Genomic DNA, 20,344 nt, shown 5'->3' on the forward strand with positions numbered 1-20,344 from the left:
CACACAGGTTTAGCAGTCTCTTCTTCTAGCGTTATATTAAAATAGCTTAATACTAAAAAGATTTTAGAGAAATTTCTTGCAGTGTTAATTTTTCAAAACACTTTGTATACAGCAGTTTTTAAAGTAATTCTGATACAACTTAAAGGTATTTAAGTACTTAACCTTGCTTTCTGTTTTTTAAGGATCCACCAATGGCAGTGACCCTTGGACTGCGAATGGAAGAAATGATTTTTAACCTTGCTGACACACATTTATTTTTTAATGATTTAGAGGTAAGAATCAAAAGAACATAAACACCATTTATGTGTTTTTAACATAGTGGTTTTGCTGTGCATTAGTGTTTGTTGTGTGTGACATTTTCTGCCTATCTAGACTTTGGGTTTGTCATACTCTAATCAGAGAGAGGTTAGCCAGGTGGCAGTGACTTCTCGTGGCACCAGAGTCCTTCCATGAAACTGGGTGAGAGAGGGAATCTGCAAACTACCCTTTCCTCTCTTTGTCCTATGGCCACCTCTTCAGTTTCCATGGATTTAGAGCTGTCTGCAGTCATTTCCAGGAGGGGGACATATGTGCCTCCCATTCTTTCTCTTTAAGTTCTCTACATTCGCTTTCAGTGGGTGCCATCATCTGACCACAAGAGACTGTGTTCTTCTCTTCACATACCTGAGTAGCCTTTTGGCCACAGGCCCCCCTTTCTTGCTCGAAGGTAGAATGTTCTTCATTTACCTCAAAGACTGCAGCATCAGAGAGCTGGGACTATGATAGATGTGCTCATCAGTGATGTCTCTTCCCGAGGTAACCAGGCACCACATGTTTTGTCACGATGTACCCAGGGTGTGCAATTTGGCATCCAGTCAGAAAAGGGAGAGACCTCTTCCTAGGGAGTGATCGCTGCGGACTGCTCACCTGTCAGAAGCACACAGATGGACTGCTGCAGGGACAGTGGTCTGGGAAGCAGGCCCATCAGCTGGGCTTCACGGACTTTCCGTTTCACTTCGGGAGTCTGGATCTGTTAACGTGACAGTCTTACAACCGTGTGTGTCAAGAGGCAGGGGGTGAAAAACAGTTCTCAAATTAAACTATGGGCTTTTCAGACCTTCCCCTGGTCTAAATCAGTTGTTTTCTTACTCGGACTGGATCCCAGAGTTCCCTCCCTGGACAGATATTTTGCCACTAATGGCAGTTGGAAGACTTTGAGGTTTTGTTTAAAACGCCAGAGAAAGGTCTCTGGTGAGTGAATAGGAAAAATGATAAGTGAGATTTTTCCATTCACTGGGACGTTGATTTTTCTAGCGTGCACTTCTTTTGTTCCTTCGTCGACTGTAGGCAATAAGAAAAGCAGAAGGTACCAGGTTGCAGTTGTCTTTGTTGTCCCTTGCAGACCTCATTTATGCTTAGCTCTTTTTAAGTCAAGAAACTGGGATCTACTTCACCTTATACCTGAGCTGCGTTTCCTCCTTCCAGCAGCAGAAATGTAAGAAAGTAAAGCCCTCAACATGCCTTTGCCAGTCGGTGTTTTATTGCAGTCCTAGTGCGTCATCACTTGACAATGCAAGTGCATTCGGTGAATGTTCTCCTTCTGGTGCCCCATACCAGGGGTAGATTCCAAATCAATTTTTCAAAACATTGCTTAAATTTCTTTTTAGCAGACCTTTGCCTCTGCGTGTTCAGATTTCATGTGGCACCCAATGAACTTTAAGCTGTTCGGTAGCATATGCCCAGAGTTCTTCAATCTTGTGCTGAGTTCAAGTGGAAGAGTTGCCCTCTTTCCATATCTCTTTATTCTTGCTTATGGCCATTGAAGCTTCATTCCTTTCTCTCATTATTTATTTTCTTTGTAGATCTCAGGTTCAGCTGTCATAGGTGGATCATCACATTTTGTATATTCTTCACAGGGTGATTTTAATATCCTGTCCAAAAATTCATAGTCCAGCTCATTCCAGAGCTTGAACAGTATCCAAACAATTTTCAGTTTTAGATAAATAAAAAAATACTATTTGGGGACTCTCTTGGACAACCTTATAGCTCAATCAATTTGCTTTGATTAAAACCAATTTCTGTAGGCAATTAAGTATTTTCTAGCCCAGAATTCATCTTTGTTTCAAAACCAACTGTCTTATAAGATTACCAAAATTCCAAACTTCTTGTTCTGAAATGAGCTGTATGCACACATTCTGGCATATGCAAGGAGACCAACAATTTTCTGTCTTCTTAGCAAATATATAAGATATATAAGATATAATTGCATGGCATCCTGTGCCAAAGTACATAGAGGCATCCTTTAATTTGCAGATGAATAGATCTGTCTGTTTAAATATGTTTGCAGAGCACATGGCCATTACTGAATATTACACTGCCCTCTGCATGATGAATGTGTAATGAATTCTGAGAATTCCCCAGTTCTGACTTGGGGTCTCTCTCTCATCTCTCCCCCTCTCCATCTCTCTTTCTCTGTCTTCCTCTCTGCATCCTCCCCCAAGAGAGGGGAGGCGAGTGCTGAGCTGTTGATAGTCATGGCCATCAAGACGCAAGACCTTCAGTTCTTACTGGAGGAAGTGAGATAGGCCTTTATTCACTAGACAGATTACTTAGCCTTTCATCATCTCAATTTTTTAATGCTGAGCCATCAGGTCCTATACCTTCTGTCTTGCTTTCATCTTCATCCCACAATAAACCTCATGGCTCTGGACATGACAATTGTAATGTACTAATGAACCTATATTCCTGTAATATTGACTCCAGTCACTACATCCTCTAAGCTTTCTTTTTTCCCTGTCTTTCTTGGTTGCAAACACCGCATACCAGGGTCTAGTAATAATAACCAAGCTATTGAAAGTTATCACATACAAAAACAAAGTTTTCCTTCCTCTATGCAAATCTGTCTCACTACAATGACTGCTGATGCAGAAATTCCAATCTGCTGAGACGTTCCCCGCTGACCCAGTAACCCATGTTCTAATCAGCCAAGCTGAACTTTTATTTCAGGCTAGGCTGTTCTCCAGCTATTTCATTCTCAGTGTATAAATTTTAGTTAGCTTGAGAAGTATCACTTGGGAGGGCAGTTGGTGTTTTGCCATGAAAATAGGAGTCTGGTGCTCTAGAAAGTTCATGTGCCTAAACAATGCTTAGAGATGGGACTCAGTTCTGTAATAATATCCAGACTAATGCAGTCTGTTCTCAACCAGGTAAGGAATAAAATGAAGTTTTTCTCCCTATCTCAGTATTAATTTTAAGACAGCTTTTAGAAATGTTGGTAGGGCATACTATGCACGCAAAAACCCCAATTTCTACAAATTGCAAGCAGGAATTTGGACACGAATCTTCCAACTCCGTTATCCCCCTCCACTCTCAGGATAATGAAGAAAAAAGAGTATTTATTTCAAACAAACTGAATTACGTTTCCATTTTTATGATAATCCTACCATATTTTAAATAAGATTTTGTCATCGTTTTTTTCTCAGTAGACATGGAAATGAGAAATAAAAAATAAGATTCAGGTAAGCCCCAGAATTTGGGAGGCAGGTCAAACTAGTTTTTACAGAGACTGAAGCATATACATAAAAAGGGGTGTTCTGTATAGCCTGAGAAAGCATAATGCTGAATATCCCCTCAGTAATAACATTTTTGTATTCAGTGTGGTGAGTCAGTGTTTTTACTGGATAATGAAATTACTGTTCATTCCAAGAGGATAATTTTTATGGATGATTTGTTGATTCTGTACTCTCAAATTTTCAGGCTTTAAAAATGGCTGCAAAGAATTGACTGCGCTCAGATATAGTTTAAATCAGTATTGCTTCAAGCAAAAGCCAGTTATTGTACCTAGATTCCTTTCCTGTACTCGCAGTAATAGGAAATATATTTTATCTTTCTTAGTTTTGACCTTGCACTGACAGTGAGCCACTGTGACTTGAGTGTGGCCAGTACTGTAGCTGATGTGAAAAGTATTTTACCTTAACATTTAAAGTGACAGACAGCTTGCTTGCTTTCCTTCCTCCCTGCAACTGTTTGGTCTCTTTTACAAGCAAACTCAGATCTAGTGTTGCGCCACCAGTTTCCTGTTTCTTTTGGGAAAAGTAGAGAACTATCTCAAATCTGCTCAGATCGCCTGCTTTTTCTTTTTTTCTGGAAAGTTTTTTCACACCATGTAAGTGAATTTGTAAAATGTAAACACTTTAGTTGAAGTAGATAAGTAAACAAGAAAACAAAGTAAAACGAAGCAAGGAGTGGTGGGCGCGTGAGTTTGTTACTGGTCAGCAAATGTTTATTGCCAGTATGGTGAGGAGGTGAGCCATAGATCTGAGAGGAGAAGAGGAAGGAGGAAAAGGAGGAGGCTGGAGAGTGGTGGTGGGTTTGATCCTCGTATGTGCCTGGAAACTTAAGAACCTTCTTGCAGGGACAAGGGGCAAGTAATCAGAAAACTTCACGTTCCCCTCATCTCCTGTTCCTGGAGTCAATGAACAAACCGTGAGATAAAAAAGTAAAAGTAAACAGCTGAGCCTTTGCCACCCACTCATATTTAACTTAATAATGAAATTATCAGCAGAACAGTTATCTGGAATTTTTCAAGGCTGGAGCAATGTAGCTGAAAGGCTTAACAAAACCCAAACAGCAGCAGACACTCCTTCTTATCCATCAGGGCTTCTGTGTGCCCTCCATTTAATTAGTACACCTTCGAATCCACAGGACTGATTTTTAAACTTTTAAAATTATCTTACGCTTTGACCAGTTCCAGGGAGATCTGTGAAGGTGATTAGGAAGCCAGCTATTGCTCAGATATTGCAAAATACAGAGTTAGAATTTGTCCCAGTGGGGCACTTTGTCTGATTTTTGAGTTCCTGTCCTACACTGGGTGGAGCATAGCTGCATTTTTTTTCTGGAGTGTAAATAATAAATAAGGATAAAGAAATGAATCTTTTATTTCAGCTGCCACTTCCCCTTTTCTTTCTCTTTTCACGTGCTATTTACATCCAAAAGCAGCTTCTTTAAAATATTCTACAGCTCAAGATAATCTCCTCAGAGAGAACCAAAACATTTTATTTCTCCAGTGGGGAGAAGAATGCTTCATTTCTGTTGCTTGAACGCAGCTCTTTCATGCCTGTCTTAGTGGATTAAGCCAGATGAGCAGAGTTTGGCCACTCATTCTTTTAGTCTTGACACAAAATTTTGAATTATGATTGCTTGTATGATGCAATGAAATTATGTATTTGAAAATGAAATTGTATGTATTTATTTTATTAAAAAATTGGTAATTTATTTTTTTTAATAACTTACTTCATGTGGGTAAAAGTCTGTTCAGTTTTCATTCAGTGCAAAGCAAACAAAACAGAAATAAGAAATGGTAATTCCCCAAATTCACACGCTAGGAACTTGTGGCATACACATTTGGAAATCACTCCCCTGTTCAGATTTATCCTTTATCTGGACAAAGTAGCACTGGTACGAGACTGAGATTGGAAACTTAGAACTGTGTACTCCTGCATGTCACAGAGAGTCTGAATTAAGTGCTAGTTGTCAGCAACTTTATTTGAAGTAGATGACTCGGACGACTCTTTATCTGAGGCACAGAGCTGTGCATTTTGAAAGCTCAGCCTCATTTTGTCTTAGTGATGAGATTAAATTATCTGAAAACATTAGTTGGGGAGTAATTTTTAAATACGTCCTTGAACTTTTTCATAAATTATATTAGGATTATGTTAACAACAGCTATTTTAAATATTAAAAAATTACTTACATACAGGAAAGTAAAATCTCCAGACCCTGAATTTCAGGTGTGTCTTTGGGTTGAGATGTTAATTCTAGCAACTACAGAAAACAGTAATACGATGCCTGTTCATATTTACTGTTGCATGGTGGCTTGAGTTATTTATTTATTTGTGCTTCCCCCACATTTTCCTATCTTTCTGCCATAACCACTGTGCAGAAAAGGATATTTGATAGCTATCCAATTATAAAACCAGCTTGGAGAGGAGTTCAGTTTTCCAGTGCATCTCAGTTCCCTGGAGTTACTTCCATCCCTTCCGAAACCAGGAAATAATGAAATTCTCCAGGACTGCTTAATTATCTGTGATTTTCCAGCCAAAGGCATTTGGATAAATCAAGAAAAGAATCTGATAAGCATCCAAACTCCTAGAGACTTAACAGAAATTACATGCCTGTGGCGGTTCATCAGCAGCAGCTTTTAGGAAGTGGGGAAATAAGGTTTTGGAATATTGGTATGCTAGAGAGACTATAAATGAGACTTGCAATTGTTGGGTTTTTTTCAATTAAAATAATTTTAATCAAAAGCACACTAAAATTACATATAACTTTTCTAAAGGCCTATTTTAACTAATAATTTATACAGTGTAGAAGGAGTTGAGGGTTGTATTATTTTAAATGAATTGGTGGTAAGAGGAAGCTGTAAGTGTACATACACCGCCACCTCCTGGTGCACTTAGTGGCCTGCACCGATCATTTCTTCAACATCTGTACTAAGCATATGGACAGCATGCTCTTGTATAAGATAATTTATCATTTTTTTTTTTTTTCAACAGGAGTGTGATCAAGTTCATATAGATGATGTTTCTTCTGATGATAATGGACAAGACCTAAGGTAAGATAGAGCATTTGTTTCTTTTTTTATTTTCTTCAAAGATTAAATAAATTGAGCATTTACAGGAATACATTGTATTTATTTTTACTGTATTTTGGGTGTTTGCAGTACCTACAGTTTTGCAACTGATGGCTTCCATGCAGCTGCAAGTAGTGCAAACCTTTGTCTGCCAACAGGTGTAAGAGGAGGGGTTGACTGGATGAGGAAGCTGGCTTTCCGTTACAGAAGAGTAAAAGAGTTGTATAATACTTACAAGAACAACATAGGAGGTGAGTTTAATTGTCAAAACCAATTTAGAATGCTGATCAGGTTAAACTGCATAGTGATGGGCTCCCGCCGAGGGAATGTGCCTTGGAAGCCACAGAGTGGATGGAAAGTGATGTGACTGGACCTTGGGGTATTGAAAGCAACTGACGGTAATGGCAGAGCCAACATTGTCCTGTTGTGCAGGAGAACCAGAGATGGGGAAACCGAGCAGGCTTCCATTTAGCTTCCACAGAGCCCATTTTTCTCCTTCCGACCCAGCGCGGCTATACCTACCTTACTGATTGGTTGAGCCACTTATTCTACCTCAAATATGCTGTTATTCTAGGAAAGAGGTTGTATAGTTTCCACAGCACAAATTGGTTGTGGCTGGCCTATTCCATCCTACGTTTTCATGATCTAGTTGGTAACAACACACTGTCTGCTAAATTCTCTGCTGGGTACCTGCTAGTCTATTTTCACCAGTGGAAGCAAGAAAACTCCAGCACTGCCATACCACTAGCTCCTTTTGTTGACTCTCTAGCTTACAGAGTTAATTGTGCTGCAAGAAATCCGAGTCTCATTTGGGCTGAGAGCTTTCCTGTTACTGTTTTCATTCATGGACTCACTCATGTCCGTGCCAGCAGGCTTGTAGGAAATCAAGCAGCAGAACTGAAAGAATCTGTCCTGGAGAGTCCTATGTGACTTGCAGAGGCAGCCAGCCCTCTTCTGAGGAGGGGAATATGTCAACTGACTCCCTCAAGAAGAGCCTGCGAGAACAGGGAATACTTAGAAGTCTTCAAGCGTTGCTACAGCCACAGTTGAGGATAAGATGAGGACAACCCAACCAGGAAGGAGTCCAAGTGAACACTCTCCCATTCTATAGCACGGGCTTTTTCAACTCATCTGCAATTTATTTCAAAGGAACCTGAAACTCAAAGTAAAGCTTACCTTCAGCAAAACCAGACAGTCTGGTGTTGACTTCCTGCAGTCTCTGAAAAATGGGAAACAGTACTACTAACATGGACAGTGAATTAGTCGTTACCTTAATCATTTTCTAAACTCTGTAAACCTGAAATACATATTTTCTTTTAGAAGCTCAAAGTCTTTACTTGCCGCAGGATGAAGCAATAGGAGCAAAGGGTGATAGTAAATGACTGGCTTTCATGTGCCCTGCCTTGCCCTTCACTGGTGTCATGAATGGAGTTTTTATATATTAAGAATACTTGAAACAGTATTAACCAAATGTTACTGGGTTTTCTTATATCTCCTAATGCATCTAAGATTCTAAAGCTGTTACGTTTCATAAAACCTTTAACATCAGTAAGAGCTTAAGTCCAAGAGCGCAGCATAGGGAAACACACTAAGAGGAACAATCATTGCAAAGGCAGAGTGCCGATGTGTGGTGCATTTTATTAAGGTTTTTATTCTCTCCCACAAATCCTGCTTCTGAAATATATTCCACCCTTAGTGGGCAAGTTCCTTCATTCATCCTCTACTTTTTAGCTCTTTTAATAATCTTTTTATCACATATGTATCTATTTCAAAATAGCTGTTAGAAGGCAACAGAAGGCTAGATCAAACTGGGTATTTTTAGATTGCTGCATTTCAGATTTTTGAAGACAGTCATGATCACTTCTTGGGAACATAGGGTGTGAAAGCGAAGAGGGATACTAAAGGTCATGAAACCTGCTTCCCTGCTCTTCCAGGACCAAATCTAAATTTAAAATAGCTTGGTTCCAAAGAACTCATGTCTCAACAGTCAATAAGCTGGGTATTTTTTAAAATCTGACCATCCATACCCAAAAGGAGATTTTAAGGTGCTTTTAAGAACTAACTGAGATATGAGGACATAAGATGTACGCTGTTTCAGGGCTGTAAATGCTATAAAAGGAGCTATCGTTACCAACTACAACAGGACATGAAGAACAAGCCATCAGCAAACAAATGTATTTCCATAGGTGTAACCTGAGGTTCACCTGTATACAGAGTCATAAGCAGGGCAGTTTAAAACATATGCAGATACTGCAAAGAAAAGTTTATTCTAAGGTCTCTTCTTTTGTGAATGTCTCTGCCAATGATCCCGATGTCATGGATCTCCTTGTCACTGCCTCTGATAATTAGAGAATAAGATATATGTGAGGAGTGGGTTTAAAAAATGTATATTTCTGAAAGGTATACTTTGAAATGTAGTAAAGTAGGCTGAATAGATGAGAAAAAATCAGACAACTAATTATTAGTATCTGCAATACTCTCTGACGTTGCTTGATATAGTGGAATGCAAATAAAAACACAGCAATTTACTGAGCCTTGAAGACAATAGATTTTCTCTTTGATGTTTTTTCAAGTTCTAGTGGAATTTAAGATAGAAACAATGACCATAAAATCTATACATTCCAGCTAATACAGAATTTAATTTGTATTTTTTCTTTTCTTGCGTTTTTACATTAAAGGACTCCTGGGTCCCGCTAAAAGAGATGCATGGTTGCAATTAAGAGCAGAGATTGAAGCTCTGACAGACTCCTGGCTAACAAATGCACTTAAATCATTATCAATTATCAGCACAAGGTATGTATTTGAGTCTACTGTAAAAAAGTTTCTAGTTTTGGACTTGTAATGGCTATTTTTTGACATTTTAGGTTACAATAAATTAGTGCCTTTAAAGAACAGAACAAGTCTAATACGACTTTTGAACAGGACATAGGAAAAATTCCATGGAAAGTGATTTCATTTTCAGTTATTCCAGCATTTACTAAAGATAGTATGAAGTGTCTTCTAAAACGTGATAAATGTCCCTATGTATATTGAAAGGATATTGTAGAATTCTGAGCCAGCCTTTAATTTATCATCTTCTGGGCAGCATCCTCTGAACTCCACGTCTCTCTGTTCTGTGCTTCAATGTTTGTGCCTATTCACAATGCTACCTAAATACTGTATAGATCCCAGAACACAAAATCATTTTCCTTCTGTCCTTCCAGACAAATCAGTATGCATAAGCATATACCTAAGTTTTCAGAAGAGCAAAAATCTGTTTTAACTGAGTTAAAAGTCTGGGTTCCCAGTAATGACGTAAAATGTATTGTTCCTTTGAAATAATAAAACTGTGAACACTGCTGTTGCTTAGTCAGCCATGCAATATGTATCTCATCAGAAATCCTCAAAAATTCTGGTTTTAAACCATAAAAAAGAACAATGTTAAGCCATCTTGCCTTCTAAACACATCTGGGAAAAGACTCGGTGTCAAGTGGAAAGGACAAACTTGGAAAGATGTGAAAAACTTATTTTAAACATAACAACTTTTGCAATATGTTTATCTCTTAATTCTTGTTTATTTAACAGTGTCTAAAGCACCTCAAGAGAAAAAAAGTAAAAAATGTGTGTAAGCCATTGTGTTTAGCTCTGCATTTCTTTCTGAATTGCTAGTCTTCAAAGTCATTTGGTAACGAAGGCCAGTTGAGCATTGGTGAATGAGTCTGGAAAACTGTTACCAGTTACTCAGGACTGCTAAATAAGTCTTTTGTCTTGTCTTCAAAGAACTGTACAGCTATAAATCTTCAGAAGCTACCTGTGAGGCAGCTAAACATTGCCTATATGTTGCTCACAGGAAATTGAGATACATAAAGGCAGAAATAGTAGCCGAAGGTCTTGCTCGGAGTTTGTGGAAGAACCAGGAGGAAAAATCACAACTATTTGCTCTCAGCTCCATGTTCACACCATGGTCACGCTCATGTTCCAGCCTGTCAGTGCCTAAAGTAGCCTGGCTCTGAGTTTTCTGTTGTGTAACTGCTAGCACAACTTCTCCATTGAAGTTTTCATCCTCACCATTGGGTGCTAGCTTATTAACATGATTATCCTTATCTCTCCCTCTTCTCAGAAATATTCTTACTCTTGAAACAGGAAGAAAGTGATGTCATTGTGCAGAAATGTGTATTGGCTGTTTATTTCCCCTCAAGACAGGAGTAACAAACGATGTTTTCACGTTCTCCTAACTCTTATTTGGCTGGTAGCTACTGCCAATTAATTGCCAGCATGAAAATTATGCTTTCAAAGCATTCGAATGCCTATTTTCGGAGGTAGTTAGTGATCTTAAATGTCTGTATTTTAGTGGACCCATCTTCAAGGACCTGGTTTTTATAAACCAGTGTGGAGTATTTCCTACACATCGGGCCTGCATATTTTTTTAAAGGATTTTGCTACAAGTTTTATGTTCATTTTTCTGGAAGTGATGGTGCTGAGCAGCACTGCTGTGTGAGTGAAAGTAAATGTTGAGGAATCCTGAATATGCTCTCCACAGCTGGTTCACCTCATCAGCATTTGGGTAATGGTTCTAAACTATTTAAACTGAAACTATTTCTCTCATTTTAGGAGTAACTGTGTAAATGTGTTGGTAACAACAACCCAGCTTATCCCAGCACTTGCAAAAGTTCTACTATACAGCTTAGGAGGAGCTTTTCCTATTGAAAATATTTACAGTGCAACCAAAATAGGTAAGAAAATTATTCTTTCATCCATTCTGACTACACTGCGTGACCAATATTTTTTTGCCAGTAATGGATGGATTCCAAGCCACTTCCCTGACACTTACAGTGTTAGTTACAAGATTTAGGCATTGCATATGTTTAGATGTGTTTATGTCAATAAATTCCAAATTCAGCTTATTTTCAATGATGCCTGAAGGAATAAAGGTCCCCATACTGATTAAAAGCCTCAGAAACTCCTAAGTGTGGTGCAGAAAACAAAAAATGTGCAGAAAAGAATGAAGAAAAGTGTTTTGTGAATTCAGATCTAAGCAGAACTTCTGTTAAAATAGTCTCTGCTCTGACCTTCAGCTCTATGTAAGCTCAGCCACCGCTTCACAAGCTTCTTCTGGAAGCATAGTACATCAGTGAGGGTAATGACAACTGTTACCAACAGAAGCTGTGTTGATGGGTGCCACAAGGGCACTTCCCTATTCTGTTCGTAACTGTGTACCTCTTGTGTATTACAGTTTGAAAATTTACGGGTTTTGGAAATTGCATCCAAAATTTTCTTGTAAACCAAGAAAAGTTATCATTCTTGTGAAATGTGACACAGCCTACAATGACCGATAGTTTTGGCAGATTTTGTGATTTACCAATTATTAATTCAGGAATGCTTAATTTCTATACCTATGACACCTTATATAACACAGAGTGTGGCACTTCATTGGCAAAAGCCTTGTAACATATTTCCTAAATGATTTTCACAAGTGAAAAACCAATGCATATTCTAACAGTGTCAGGAAAAACTATGACCTCAGTCATCCTTTAATTAGCTGTAGCTGTCCTCTAGACAGAAATGCCTCAAAGACTTCAAAAACTTAAGTCAAGGCACGAAGTATCCCAAATACCACATGGTACTGAGCAGCCTCTGGAACGAATGTCATCTGTCATACAGCCTGTACATGTTGGATTCAGTCACTGAGATTGCACTCGGACCAAAGGAAGGAGCATTAAGAAATAGTGCCGACAGTACAGAAGGGGGTGGTGAAGTGAAGCAGGGTCTCTGGAGGCTCTGTTGAAGTAATTCTGCACCAGGAATTCCTTCTGGGAACAGCGTGGCCACTGTTACACCCCTGCCGGGAGGACAGAAAACTCTGTTGGGTACAAGATCTCTCTCTACTTTTCATCTTAGTGATCTCTGCACTGTGCTGGGCACAGGACTATAATTGCAGCTGTCGCTTGCACACACTGAAATCTGGTCCTCACTCAATAGTTTTCCTAATCATAAGCCCTTTTTTGTGGGCCAGCTGAAAAAAAGCAAGAGGAGAGCAGTAAGCATCAGAGATCTAGAAATCACGAGCTTGTGAGAAGAGACTGAAAAACCTGGGGCGGGGATAGACATAATAACAAGCAAGGTAAAAAGCTATCACAGAGAGGGAAGAAATAATCTTGCTCTACTTTGATGGGAGGTATGACAATAGGTGATGATTTCTGTGCAATAAGGCACGTGTAGGTCGCATGTCAAAGAGAAACTTCCTAATGGAAAGGGTTAATTAAATATGGAGATCGCCTGTGGAAACAGCAAAATCATCATGTTAGGACAGTTTTAGGATTGATAGCACAAGCATTTGTTGGTAAAACTGAACCTGCAGTACAATGAGAAGATCAGTAGATGACTTCTCTTGGTCCCTTTCAATCCTGTTTATTGTTGTTACTGGCTTAGCCTGCTTGCTTCCACATTTCTCCAAAAGAGCCAAATGCTTCATGGAAGTTCTCCCAGGAACTAATTTTATTTTGCTTGTCCACTGTTCTTTGAATACTTTTTTGCATTGCTACATCACTCATTGTTGCAGATACATTAGAGTTAAAATTTCTGCTTTCCTTGAAAAAATATTACTACAATAATAGGGAAATATTTAAATTCAATTATTCGTTCAATGACCTATTCATTTTTGCAGTGCTGCTAATTCCTTTACCTTAGTGGCTTTCCTGTAATTCTTAAGAAAGAGATTTAGTTTTACCTAAAACTAGTTTTTTAGTTTTAATTCACTAAGGGAATTAATTGCTTCTTACCAGTTTTGGCTCTAAATCCCAAGGATGGGAACTTTTAAAAAGTAGCAGTAACAATGTTATACCACTGCAATAATCCTTTGTAGGGCTTCACCATAACTCACTTGATAGCTTGAATAAGTAGTGCATTGTTTTTCAGGCAAAGAGAGCTGTTTTGAGCGTATAGTGTCCAGATTTGGCACTAACATAACTTATGTTGTGATTGGAGATGGCCGAGATGAGGAACATGCAGCTAATCAGGTAACTTCACTCTGAACTCTTATCTCATTTATCTTCCAGGAAAAGAAAGTTGCTTTGAACGAATAATGCAAAGGTTTGGCAGAAAAGTAGTATATGTTGTAATTGGGGATGGTGTAGAAGAAGAACAGGCAGCAAAAAAGGTAACCTGTCTCCTGAAATGTTGGTGTGATACATAGCTACTAATGCAAGCCTTTCTGTTTGCATTTCTGTCAGTGTTGCACAATGACAGAATGACAAATAATTTCAGTCCACGGATGCAAGGCAACAAGAGCATGATGAGATCAAAACGTAGAGTAAAATGAACCATTTGGATTCTAGCATTTGCTTCACTTCAGTTTGGAAAGAAAAAAAATGCAAAATTATTTTCAAAATAAATGAAAAATGATTGCAGCAAAAATGTCTGACTGGCTTCAAGCAAATCAAACAGAAGAGAGAGAAAGGGCTATGACATGATGGTTGGGTGGTGGTTTTCTTTAAATGGTGAAATCAGGGAGGTTTCAAGAGAAGTGTTACAGAGAATGTGGAAAAACATCTAAAGGACTGTGCAAATTTTTTGCTAACATAGATGATGATCTGTAGTTTACTGGAGCAAATATGATGAACATACAATTTGCTTCAAGAAAGACATACCTGCAAAAGGAAAAAGAACACAACACAGAGGTTGTGCAACAAGTCTGTGTTTCTAAAAAAGAACCGTTTCTATAGAAATATTCAATTTTCTCATGATAATAATTCAAGTCTAAATTTCACCAGATAAGTTTTCAATATTCGGAAACAGATCAAATCAGTAATTTGCACCATACTTCCCAGTATAACCTTGGAAGTGTGCAGAAGCTGAAAATTTTTGCCTCACGATGTCTGCACAGGACAAGTGATGTAAGTATCATTGTGCTAGGAGTAGCAAAGTAAAGTGCCCTTTTAGTGTTGTAGCTGGAATGGAATCAAAATGAAAATAACCAAAATGCTCATTCCAAATGGTTCCTTAATACAGGTGCAGTACTGGTGATGGGTCTTTGTTTAGTTTGTGCTAAACAGAGGTGGTTGGATTGTGTACTTTCCAGTTTGGCATGCTTTTTTCTTAACGTGGGCTATATTGCATGGATAGATAGAGAATTCAGAGAGATGGATGAATATAGCACATCACAAATAGATCTGAACACAAGATGAAAGTATGGGGTTTTTTTTATTCTGATGAATTGCTGAAGGAGAATAGTGCATATATCTGCATCTCTCTCAGACACTGATGCTTCCTGCAACACAAATTATCTTTTTTTAAACCAGAAATGTGTTGTTTTCTTATCCAAAGAGATTTCTTTTTTCCCCCTAGATGGAGAAAAATGTAATTCAACTCTGTTTCAAAGTGTTGTGTGTGAAGCCTCTTTTAATGAAAGTCTTACAGCCCTTTAAATGATCATTCGGTATTTTGCAAAGTCTAATAAGTGGAGCAGAAAGGGATTTCCTATTAATGCTCCTTCGTATGGGTTTGCATGCTAACAATAAGCAAACAGCCCTTACTAAATAATGGGCTCTTTCCAAAGAAACTATTAAGAAAGACTATCTAATTATTTTAACTTCAGTCGAACTATTAAGCTCAGATCTATTTTGGTCTGTTTTTTGTCAGTACTTTACTAGCAAAAATCAATCTAGAAACACAGCGGTGTAAAATACGTGGTGGTAATCTGACTAGCCCTGTGTCACAGTGTTCCATCTTTCCTGACCTTTTCCCCCCTCTAACAAACACAGCACAACATGCCTTTCTGGAGGATATCCAGTCATTCGGACCTCTTGGCTCTCCATCAAGCACTGGAACTAGAGTATTTGTAACTGTGTTCTAAAGTTGGCGATCCTTTTTTTTTTATATATATATATATATATTTCAAGTACACTGAATTTTTATGTGTGATTCAATGCCTCTGGCTTTACACATATGAATTGTCTTAAGAAGGGAAGAAATATTTGGAATTAAAAATTCCAAATTGAAGAATTCAGATTGCTGAATGGAGTTAAAACATTAGTGCTACGTAAGGAAGCTCTATGGTCTTATATATGCAACGTTTTAAAATGAATTAAAACTGTGGAGGTTGCTGGTACACACCAAGTGAGCCCTGACAGGAGTGAACAAAGGACTCGAACTGGCAAAGCACCACATGCGTTTTCCAGCCGACAAGGTGGTGTTCAACAACATTCCTCAAAATGGGATATATTCTCAGCACTGAGGTTTGAACCAGACTTTAGCCTACCTAACCCAGAAAATCTGAATTGGAATGCACTCAGACTGTATAATGACAATCCTGTCTAGACCTGTAATTTGTGTAAATTATTGATGAAAATAATTTACTGTGACTTTATTAGCAGCTGATATTGGAAGTGGATGCAATTTTTCTTTCTTTTGGGGGGTCAGGGGAGGGAGAGGGTTATATAATATTGTCTCTTTTATAAGTTTGGCAAACAGAATGTGCATAATGATGTGTTGTGCCTTAAAGAGAAGACTGTGTTCGTGTGTTATAATGTAATTTTGGTTAAAAACTATGTAGATAAACAAAAAAACCTTTGTGATAATTTTTGACATGACCAAATTTGAAATTCAAAGAAATCAAAGAGCAGGGCTGCACCAAAGCATTTAAGTATTTGTTGCAGTAAGAAAAAATAATAAAGGAACGTTTGTGTTTTTATTTGGATTCTGAATAATTCCACTGATTGTTCAAGGAAAGTTAAGAGTATGTTGGGAGGTTGATACTGGGGACCGCTACCTTGAAAGCTAAAAAAAAAAGTGTTTAACACCTTCAGCATCATTTCTTGATTCTCCGACAAGAGAACTAAGAGCCATATTCATGAATTACTTAGTCCACTGAAAGCCATACAGTGAGTGCACCTGCTGTGTAGAAAAGGACAAATTCCCACCCAGCAGACAAAGTGTGCAGGTGGCATTACTGGAAGGTGAAAATGTGAAGTTAAGCCCAGATGGGGAATAAAACACAAGTTCATTAGGAATTAAAAATTACTAAAGAATCTCTCACCAGTCAGATGCACAAATGATGCTACATTTAGCATATTCAGGATCAACACAAGCTGCTGAAATTGCTGGCATGATGACATTGGCCATTTCAGGAGCACAGTCCACTTTGGTAAATATAACAGCGTTTTGGTAGCTTTTCCATTCTGTTCCACATTTATGTGTCTTCTGGTTTGGGTCAACGTGATTTTCCTCACCCATTTTTGATTGCACGAGAATATTACACAGGAGCAACCCTAAATGTTTTTGAATCAGAAATTCCAAAAGCATGTCAGGCATCTGAGGAGAGGATAAGGAGGGGATTTTTATGAAGAAATATTGAGAAATAAATTACCTTAATTTTCATCATTTCTATTAAAAATTACGGTCCATACAGTGATAATTACCTTGCAAATTTTGAACATGCTACCTTTCAGCTTTGGAAAATGAGCAAGGTCCATATTGCACACAGGGTCCCTGGCGCTCCCCGTGCAGCTTGAGCACTCTGAAACAACAGCAAGTGGTTCGTCTCTCATGGCAGAAGATGGAAACTGCTTTTTGATTTTTAACACTGTATGTGGAGACACCTGAGGTTGCCTGTGCTCTGACTGCGTGAAGAAGGTGTTAAATGTAAACTCCGGGATGCCTACACAAGCACAGTAGTCAGCACTGAGGTGAAGATCTTCCCTCTCTGTGCTATGAAGCCACCTTATGTCTAGTTACCAGGCAGTAACTTTGTTGATTTAAACTTTGTAGGTTATATGAAAGTTAGTTGGTAGGTGAAAGCCTGGAGCCACTAAAAGTCCAAGGCAAAACTCCTCCTAAAAATGGGATTCCTTTGCTGTGTTGGAATTGGATATACAAGTCGCCACACAACAAATAAATGATGATTTGTTATCACTGGGCAGCGTGAAGCCATCACACGAGACTTGCCACATATGAAATCATTATACATCAGTTACTCAGGTGATAGATTTGTGTGTCCAACAAGTAAAAATGATTCATACCTTCTTTATATTTACAGTACCGGTCTCGTCAAATTTGGCCTGGAAGTACATTTTTCATAAAAAGCTGGGGTACCAGCTTTTTGTTGTTTTTCAAGTGGGAAAAAAGTGTTTCTACTGGAATAGGAAAAAAGGTGAAACAAAGCCCTTCTCAAGTTCCAGCATCATAACATTGCATGAGAATATCAGCGTAAAAGCTGTTGATAAAATTTACCAAAAAATTGGTATGTTCAACTAGCTTATTTCTCTTTTTTTTTTTGTTTTGGACAAGTCATAGTGTTATTTAAATGCATGAAGCAATATTATTTCTCAAGTTATTTGTTCAGCTTTTCAGTGTTCTTTTCCTAATCGGATGTAAGAACAAACAATAGCCCAGCAATGACCATTGGTTCTTATAAAAGGTTTGCAGTGCCTTCGTTGGAGTTGTGCTTAGCTCTCTGTGGCAGGTATGGCTCAATTAATATACTGGACTTCTAGAGAGGAGTTGGAGGCAAAAGGAGGGAAGTTTTACAGAGCATGACAAAGTTCTGATTTTAATTTGGATTCAAAATTCAAGGATTTAGTTCAAAAGCCTTTGCAATACTAAAATTCTAAAACAAAATTTCAGAGCACAAATACTCTCTTGCTAAGCAAAAAGCGTTATATATCTTTAAATAGAAGTGTGTAGTACATGCCTGTCTTTTAGAGAGAAATTACTCTGATACATTTTCCTGCATGAACAATACAGAGGAGAAAATAACCAAGGCAGAGACATAGTCACACCAGACTGTTCCAGATGGGTCTAGTAGATTAAACTGAAGGCTGGTCATTTTGACAGAGTGCATTTTAATTCAACAGCAAATTAATCAGAAACTGCCTTCCCTTCAGCCTCTCCTCAAAAACCAAGATTGAGCACAATGTCATGTTTGCAAGTATTTTGGGCAAATGAAGTGTAGAATATAATGCCTTTTGCTGATATTTTAGCCGTTCTCAGTCAGTACAGAACTTGAACGTTCATCAGGCGTTTGAATAGTCAGCTTGCAGAATACAAATACGGTGTGATCGCAGTCACAAGGTAGTATCTTAAATAGATATAACTCTGTGCAGTTCAGTATATCAGTAAAAGAAGACAGGAAAAACTAAAAATGACGCTTCTTTTTAGATGCCTATGGAGATTGTGCACAAAGATATAGGTGGCAGCCAGCTCCCAGATCTGTTTTCATTAGAAACCACTGCGAGCAGCAGTGTTTGCATCTAAAGCAGATGCGGAGTATGTTCCAGTGTAAGCACTGACAAGGGAGATGAGGCAAAATCAAAATCCTGTATACAAGCACACTTCATCTTGGGGCAGATGAAATCCTGCAGCCAATCGGAATTGCAGTTTATGGAGAATATGGATTTGGCCCACAGTAGGAAGACTGGATTTTAGTTGTGAGGTTGTATCCAGATCCAAGGTTTCGGTTCAAAAGTCATCTCTGCTTTACAGGATTGACACCAGGCATATGCTCTAAATGAATATGGTATTTAGTATCTCTGAAGAGGAGCTGAAGTGACATGAGGCAAAATCCCAGCAATAGCAGCATTTTGGAGATATAATTGAAGCCAAGGGTCTCTGTCATGTATTAGCAGATCATAGTTTATTAGGGCCTACATAATTTAAGAAAATGTAAATTAAAATTAAAAGCTTGTAAAATTATGTACATCTTTACTATTTCTCAATAAATACACTTGGAAATGTCATTTTCTGCACTATACCATGTTGTAAGATGTTTGGTTTGTGGTTGACACCCTCTGTACACAATGTCTCTTACAGGAACTGAGTGTGACCTTGGACTCTTTTTAAGTATGTCCGCACTGCCTTCGTGGTTTATGCCTGGAGCAACAGTGCGCTCATGTGGTCTGGTAGAGACTGGCTCACCTGCGTACCCCGTTTGCAGGGTGGAGCTGCTAGAGGCAACCTCCCTCTGGTCCTCACCCAGAACACCAGGTGCCTTGCTCCAGATGCAGCCCGAGAGACAACTAACACCTTTGTTGCGGTGTCCTTGGGGCAAAATACAGAACAAACTCATTTGATGGTCTAGACACATAGTGTATTCATTTAAATTCCCTTACCAATTCACTTACTAATGTTATGCTAATATTCTTATGGACATGGGTTGTTCTGGAGACAGACTGGGCTACTGAAGGGAAGCAGCCATTCCAGTCAAAGCTGAGCCTCATGAAACTTTGTAAATGTCTTTGGGAGCAGTGCTTCGTGTCTTAGTGAGGTGCTGACCTTGGTTTGAAGGAAGCAGTGCCCCCACAGTCTGCTTGCACAGGCTTTAAGGCAAAAGTGCGACCACAGGACTACCAGCACACATAGATATGACATTATGATCTTGGGAACAACATGGCAAGTGGCAGAGCCTTGATAACCACAGCGCTTCAACCACAAGAGACAGCTTGTAAAGAGTAGATTTTTTTTCCCAGGAGTTAGATTAAAGCATGTCTGTTACAAAGATCATAGAATCATAGAATTGTTTAGGTTGGAAAAGACCTTTAAGATCATTGAGTCCAACTGTTTACCTAACACTAAGTCCACCACTAAACCATGTCCCTAAGCGCCACATCCACACGTCTTTTAAATACCTCCAGGGATGGGGACTCAACCACTTCCCTGGGCAGCCTGTTCCAACGCTTGACAACCCTTTCCGTGAAGAAATTTTTCCTCATGTCCAATCTAAACCTCCCCTGGCGCAACTTGAGGCCATTTCCTCTCGTCCTA

At 38.7% G+C, this 20,344-nt stretch overlaps 1 protein-coding gene across 15 annotated transcripts in view; it reads left to right on the forward strand.

Annotated features, from left to right (window-relative positions):
• Positions 1-19,320, forward strand: part of EYA4 (EYA transcriptional coactivator and phosphatase 4) — a 160,116-nt gene extending 140,796 nt beyond the window's left edge. For 11 of the 15 annotated variants that reach the window (XM_076333633.1, XM_076333639.1, XM_076333640.1 and 8 more), the window contains 7 exons: positions 183-272; positions 6,534-6,592; positions 6,701-6,861; positions 9,289-9,403; positions 11,201-11,322; positions 13,645-13,745; positions 15,349-19,320. In XM_076333633.1, coding sequence (XP_076189748.1) covers positions 183-272; positions 6,534-6,592; positions 6,701-6,861; positions 9,289-9,403; positions 11,201-11,322; positions 13,645-13,745; positions 15,349-15,429 — 729 coding nt within the window. In that variant the 3' untranslated portion in view covers positions 15,430-19,320. Of the gene's footprint in view, positions 1-182; positions 273-6,533; positions 6,593-6,700; positions 6,862-9,288; positions 9,404-11,200; positions 11,323-13,504; positions 13,606-13,644; positions 13,746-15,348 lie in introns of all 15 variants that reach the window. The other 4 variants (XM_076333637.1, XM_076333638.1, XM_076333643.1 and 1 more) reach the window with 1 other exon arrangement.
• The last annotated feature ends 1,024 nt before the right edge of the window (positions 19,321-20,344 follow it).

The sequence above is a fragment of the Aptenodytes patagonicus genome, chromosome 3 (genome assembly GCF_965638725.1).
Source record: "Aptenodytes patagonicus chromosome 3, bAptPat1.pri.cur, whole genome shotgun sequence".
NCBI lineage: Eukaryota > Metazoa > Chordata > Aves > Sphenisciformes > Spheniscidae > Aptenodytes > Aptenodytes patagonicus.